Source organism: Alligator sinensis, unplaced genomic scaffold, assembly GCF_000455745.1.
Source record: "Alligator sinensis unplaced genomic scaffold, ASM45574v1 scaffold227_1, whole genome shotgun sequence".
In the NCBI taxonomy this organism is placed as follows: Eukaryota; Metazoa; Chordata; order Crocodylia; family Alligatoridae; genus Alligator; species Alligator sinensis.
This window is the reverse complement of record NW_005841966.1, coordinates 2257453-2264257: the sequence shown is the minus strand read 5'-3', so window position 1 is coordinate 2264257 and position 6805 is coordinate 2257453. Positions and strand designations below refer to the sequence as shown.

Here is a 6805-nt window from a genome sequence, read left to right as displayed (position 1 = left end):
AGCAGGAATTCAGTTGAAGTCAACAGACTTTGAGGCTAAGGGTTTGTACAACCTACGCCAGTTACAAAGATTACACCAAACAAGCAGTTAGCTTAGTCTACTCTTGTTATAACAACACCAAAAAACACTCTGTCCTGTCCCATTTAAAGATCTAGAAATCATGGACTGCCTCCACTGCTCACTCTGAGGAAGTGGTTATTCAAGGGACTGATGGTCGCTTTAATTTTGGGAAACTGAACAGAGGTCTTAATCCTATCAGTAGTACTATTTTTGTCAATACTTGGCCATATTGACCATATCACACCTTTAATAAGATGTCTTACTAGAGATCAGATGTTTCATTACAATTATGAGTGGTGCTTGACTTTATATTTAATCTGTCCAAGTGAATGGTTTGTTAGTTAAGCACTAGCCCTGAGTTGATTCCAAAACTTGCCCAATGACTCAATTTTAGGCAACACATACTGTAAAAAAGAAAACAGTCAACTAAATCACCTAAAACATTTTCTGGGGATTCAACAGAGCAACAAAATAGGACAGGTAACAGCTCTTCCACACTGTTAAATTTACATAATAATTATGTATTTTGTCCAGCATACAAGTGTTTCCCCATCATCTTTATTTGTGAAACTTATGAAACAGGTTAGAAGTATAATAGAAAAGGCTGATTTAATATATTCATAGAGATATAGTTCAAGTGTTCAGTATATTATTGACTAAAAGATCTCCAAATCATGGGCATTATCCATTTCAATGGTATCCTCTGGATCCATCTTTATTTCACTGTGTCCTTCCATCTTTATTTCACTATGTCCTTCCTGTAAGTCATCAAGAGAAGCCAGGGCCTCATTTGTATCGCTAGCAAAAGTTTCTCGAGATGCGTCGTCATATTCTTGAAGGTTGAGCCCTTTAATAGCTTGTTTCATCTTCTTCCCCAGAACTTGCACTCTCCTCTTCTTAGCAGCCTTTTTGTTTTCATACTCCTTTTGGTTTTCTACGTAGAAAATTTCCTGGAAGAAGAAAAATATTTGCTTAACGTATAATGACTACTAAATGTTTAAGAGCTAAGGAGAACCTAATCAGAGCATAGAGTGCTCTATTAACCTAGTCATATATTCTAAAATTATATTAACCTTTAAAATAAAAATAAAAACCCTATTACCTAAGAAAAAGAATATGCAAGGGCTACATTTTTAGACAGATGCCCTAACACACACATTTTGTAGCTGCAAAATTTCATGTCTTTTTCAGCTTCCCTAGTGGAAAGGACAGCGATATAGAGGACCAGAGCAATATTTATTTAAAAGAAAACCTCTAATTTTTCTGAACTGAACCAAATTCATACTAAAGCAGATGGTCCTGTAGTTTATAATAAGAGCAATTCATGTTATTTCATGTCATCTCAAAAGGAGTGATAATTCAGCAGCCTCAGTACAACAAATTTAAATTCACTGTTCATACAATTCAGAGTGAAAGCACAGGCTGGGACTTGATGGAGAGCCTTGAGTGGCAGACAAACTGCAATAAAGAATAGGAGGGGGTAGACAGATTGACTAAGTTTGGAGAAAAAGAATTGAGAAGAGATAAGAAACTAGAGAATCTAATGGGGGCAAAGAGACAGGAGTGGCTTTAGGATAGACTGGAGGAGATAGGGTACAAAGGGCTAAGGTCAGGGGGAGAAAAAGGCACAGAAGGCTGTGTGACACAAGAGCATGTTTCCTCCACAACTGGGAATAGAACCTAACTCTCACTGCTCCTCTTCTGTTAGCCAATATTTTGAAGCCCAGTGGCAAAGGGTGTTTCGTCCCCCTCTAGCGCTGTTCAGAGAGGATCACAATGAACTACCGTACTGTTATCAGTTATTCTTTTAAGTCTGTGCTATGGATTTAAAAATCCCAAGCCCAAGAAGAACCCTATAAGCATGAATATAATGCCACAAGATCTTTGTATGTTCAAAAAACACTAGAAACTGCATGTACGAACCTTCATGAAACAAACATTAGAGTTGCACTCAAGAACTAAAAGCTCAGGAAATGCAAAATGTAAGTTTCTCTCTGCAACCTTACTTCAGCCCCTTTGTGCAGACATATTGTGATACAGTCTTTAATTAAATAATCTACATGGCTTTACTGTACCAGGTAAGCCATGCTCCAGCCTCCCCTTCTGCACCTGGGTCCCTTTGCAGCATGCTAGAGCGCACATGCAGGGTCATAGCCAGGGACAAATAGCAGTGGCACAAATATGTGCTGCTGGTATTTGTCCCCTGGTAAATGCACACTCCTCCATGTGCATGCTTGTGGGGAAAGGGGCTAGGAGGCTTCCTTGGCTGACCAGAGAAATCCAGGGCAGACTGCGGACTAAAAGGGGAGCTTATAAAAAGTGGAAACGGGGAGAAATTACCAAAGAGGAGTATACCTCCTCTGCTCGCACGTGTAGGCAGGCAGTTAGACGGGCCAAAGCTACCATGGAGCTGAGGATGGCATTCCAAGTAAAGGATAACAAAAAATTGTTTTTTAGATATATAGGACAGGTTGGACAAATGGGCAGAAAACAACAGAATGCAATTTAACAAGGAGAAATGCGAAGTGCTGCACCTAGGGAGGAAAAATGTCCAGCATACCTACTGCCTAGGAAATGACCTGCTGGGTGGCACGGAAGCAGAAAGGGATCTTGGAGTCCTGGTGGGCTCCAAGATGAACATGAGTCGGCAGTGTGACAAAGCCATCAGAAAAGCTAACGGCACTTTATCGTGCGTCAGCAGATGTGTGACGAACAGATCCAAGGAGGTGATACTTCCCCTCTATCGGGCGCTGGTCAGACCGCAGTTGGAATACTGCGTGCAGTTTTGGGCGCCACACTTCAAGAGGGATGTGGATAACCTGGAGAGGGAATTGGTGAGGTTTTATTCACCAAGGCGCCCCTGGGGGTTACAAGAAATAATGGCCACAAGCTAGCAGAGAGCAGATTTAGACTGGACATTAGGAAGAACTTCTTCACAGTTAGAGTGGCCAAGGTCTAGAATGGGCTCCCAAGGGGAGGTGCTCTCCCCTACCCTGGGGGTCTTCAAGAGGAGGTTAGATAAGCATCTAGCTGGGGTCATCTGAACCCAGCCCTCTTTCCTGCCTATGCAGGGGGTCGGACTCGATGATCTATGGTCCCTTCCGACCCTAGCATCTATGAATCTATGATGCACCCCTCAAGAACTGGACTCTATTCCTGCCTCTGCCATAGAGTTCCTATGTGATACCAAATAAGCTGTTTAAACTAATTTTTCCACAAGCTGCCACTATTTGCATCCTCCTTGCTTTCTGGATACCCAATATGAAACCTTGGGTAGGATCTGTAAACTGATATATAATACTAATACTGAAAAGTCACTGGGTGGCCACCAAAAATTGGAGGGTATTTTTGATTTTAATCCACATTTCAGTTTCCTCATTGAAAAAATGTTGTGAAAAGAAATGTTCATTAATGCATGTGAAGCACTGAGTTATATAGTACCAAGTATGACAGAACATCTGATAAAAAAATACTAGCTCAGAGCAGGATTTAACTAGTGTGTAATCAATAAGGCATTGGCCTACACACTGCACAATGAAGATAAGGCAAAATAGCGAACAGTTCTTAATTAAATGAGTATCATGCATCCCATGCACAGAATAAGGCAGAGGTTCTAGTGGAACAAGTAATTTGCATTTTTTGTAGCTAAAAGCCATATCACAGTTTAAGTGGACAAATGGGCTAGAATAGACGGTTGGCATTGCCTAATTCTAAAACCACTGGGTCCACAGCCTTAGTAATGTATTTTTAATGGAGAGAGAGAGACAGAGAGTGAACTATAAAGCCATTGCCTTTTTGTATTTAGACACTTTCCTTGCCTGCTCAGGAATACAATGGGAATTTGCCCCTTCACTCTACAGTTATTTTCTTAACCAACACAGGTTTTTGTACAATTTAACCTCCCCTTGAAACCATACATAAGAAGCACTATGAAAATTAAATAAAACTATTCTTTAGTTTAAAAAAAAATTTTAAAGTTTAAATTTACTGAAGACAGTGGCTGCGATGTGATGCTTTTACCTTGATTTGCTCTTCTTTGATGCTGGGTGTGTTTTTCAGCAGGTTTAAATAAACTCCCCCAGGTGTTCTTCTTCTGCTGCCATTCTGTATAAAGAGAAAAATAAATTAGTCTCCTTGCCACATTAAAATGGATTAAATATTTGTCATTTAAGAAATCAAAAGTTCTGCCTTATTTATATTTAAGCAAGTCTTTATTTGCAGAAATTTTAATATTTGCACTGTGGTAGTAGCAACTCAGAGTCACTATAATGACCAGGATACTTTGGGCACTTTGAGACTACAAAGGCTGGGTCCCAGTATGTAAGGTACTTAATAAACACATCCCTCATCCAAAGGGGTCTCGTTTGGGCTTGTTTTAGCTATAAAGGCCAGTGACCAAATACAGCACCGCATGTTCAGGATGGTGAAGGTGGTGGCAGCGGGGGGTGTGGAGTTTGCTTTTAAACTCTCTCATAGCAGAAAGAACAAGTTACTGACAGATTAGGTGAGTAAGACTTACTGTGCATACTCCTACCCTTTAGTAAATGGAAGCTAAACTGTAGTAACAGCCCTCAACGAACGGTGGTTATGTGATCATGGACTAGCTTTCACATACCACAATGTTAGAGCATACGTATGAGCAACTGACGCATGGTAAAACCATGTTCCTTTTTAACCTGGAGTAAGTTCTTATGTTAACGACAAATATCGTTAACTAATCAGGTAACCATGTTCCATGATTTATTTTCCCAAAGTGTTCACTTACAACCTAAATGCCATGTCCTAGTGAGTAAGCAGGAGACAGCTTTTGCTTGATAATATAATTAACAGGAATCTAAATGCTGTTGCAACTGTTTGTATTTCTGAAAGCTGAAACATCTAAAACTAAGGAATTACACATTCAGATTCTCCCAATGGTTGTCTTTGGTGTGAACGTACTGAATTGACTCATGGTAATACTACCTAAAATCTCATTTATTAGACCTTGTGATGTCTGATAAATCTCTTTCATTTAAGAACTCTAGAGCTCAAATATTTTCAAAATCTAGTGCTTTATTTATGAAATTATGTGCATTTAGATGCATTAAAACCTTACTGCATTTTTAAAGATAATCCTGAAATCTCCCTCCTTGCACACACAATCTATGCTTCAGTTGAGTTTAATGCTTAATGAAAATGTTAATAGCAGGTAGCCGTGTCATATTAGAGCAGTGGTTCCCAACCTTTTTTTGCCGCGACCCGCTGCTGGGAGCGGAGTGCAGCGGCAGCCCAGGGGCAGGGGAGCTCCCGGCATGTGGTGCGGCTCGTCCTTTGTGTACAGCACCACTGGCACTGCCCCCGTGACCCTCATATGGGTCATGAACTGAAGTTGGGACCCGCTGTATTAGAGAGTAAATGGAGCTAAACTTTAGAAAAATGCAAGTGTTATGGACATTTATTCATACTGCTAACGATAACAAAATGTAACACTTCTCAGTATGCTATTTCAATACCAAAGATCATAACTTTCTGCCAAATAAAAATACAGTATAAACGCAGGCTCTTGTTTTTATATTGGAATTCAAGTTCAATACACAACAGTTTTAAATGGAAACAACTGAAGACACCTATACATTTATCACGTCAGTCCCAGAACCCTAACAAAAAATAGCAATTTGTTAGTTATGGCTTTGACTTCCAGCTGAAGAACTTATATAGCATACACACACATTAATTGGAGGTATGTGCTTTCATCTACTTTTGGCTAGCAAATGCTTTAGTATTTTGCAGTACTATACATTTCTTATTAAGAAAAGTCTAGATAATTAGCTAGAATGTTTATACATACATTTGTTAAGTAACACTGTCCACAGTGGTTGCTTGAAAAATCTAATATTTTATAGAAAGCATGACAGCCCCTAATAAGCACAGAATTTCTTAATGTGTACCTAGCTTCAAATGGCTCAGGGACAGCTGTTCCTGTGGCAGGCAGGTCACAGGTGACAATGCCCCAGTTGTGGAGGTGCTTCAGGCACCCCTGTATCTGTGAGACCATGTCAGCTGTGGTGTCCTAGCCATGAGGTTGCATGTCGTGCCCCTGTGGCTGGGAGCCCTGTCAGCTGAACTGGGGCATGTGCTCCCATGGCTGGGAGCTAGCACGAGTTGGGAGCTCCCAGGCTCAGAGTTGCACATGACGGGCCCCTTTCCCATGATTGGGAGCTCCAGTTACCCGATGGGGTTCTCAGCCACAGGGGCCCCTGGCTAAACATTCAATTAATAACATGATACGAAGCAGATAAACATTATTACACATTTTATGGAATAACTTTGTAGCTTATTCCTCTTTTTATCAAACCATTAACTGAATGAACATGTGACAAGGTGACCATTTAAGGCACGATTACCTGGTTAATCACGCCTTAAGTGTAAGATGTAGATGGAGCCCAAAGGACAGCAAAGTTATATGTATACAACTGTACCTTTATCACAACTGATGAAAAAGAGGGAAGAATTATGAATACTGTGGAGTACGCCCAAGCCATCCAGCTCTTTAGACTTTTGGTAGTATATTGCTTATGTATAGAGATCTACCGAATTCACAATTTCTGTAGAAATGCTGAATTCAGCCAGTCTCCACAAAAAAGCCTGTGCCCCATGAAAAAGGTCAGGGACCACAGAAAGGCATGAAACTGGCAAGTTAGGGTGGGTGGGGAAGGCAAAAGAGCTGCAAAAACAGAAAAGGGCAGGAAGCCCTGGCACCCTGAAG

General features: G+C 40.6%; 1 protein-coding gene across 3 annotated transcripts in view; it reads right to left on the bottom strand.

The window, feature by feature from the left end:
* Positions 1 to 6: 6 nt before the first annotated feature.
* PHAX (phosphorylated adaptor for RNA export) overlaps positions 7 to 6805 on the bottom strand; it is a 20898-nt gene continuing 14099 nt past the window's right edge. For 2 of the 3 annotated variants that reach the window (XM_006020719.3, XM_006020720.3), the window contains 2 exons: positions 4081 to 4164; positions 7 to 1010 (listed from right to left, as the gene is read on the bottom strand). In XM_006020719.3, coding sequence (XP_006020781.1) covers positions 717 to 1010; positions 4081 to 4164 — 378 coding nt within the window. In that variant the 3' untranslated portion in view covers positions 7 to 716. Of the gene's footprint in view, positions 1011 to 4080; positions 4165 to 5282; positions 5439 to 6805 lie in introns of all 3 variants that reach the window. The other variant, XM_025200411.1, reaches the window with a different exon arrangement.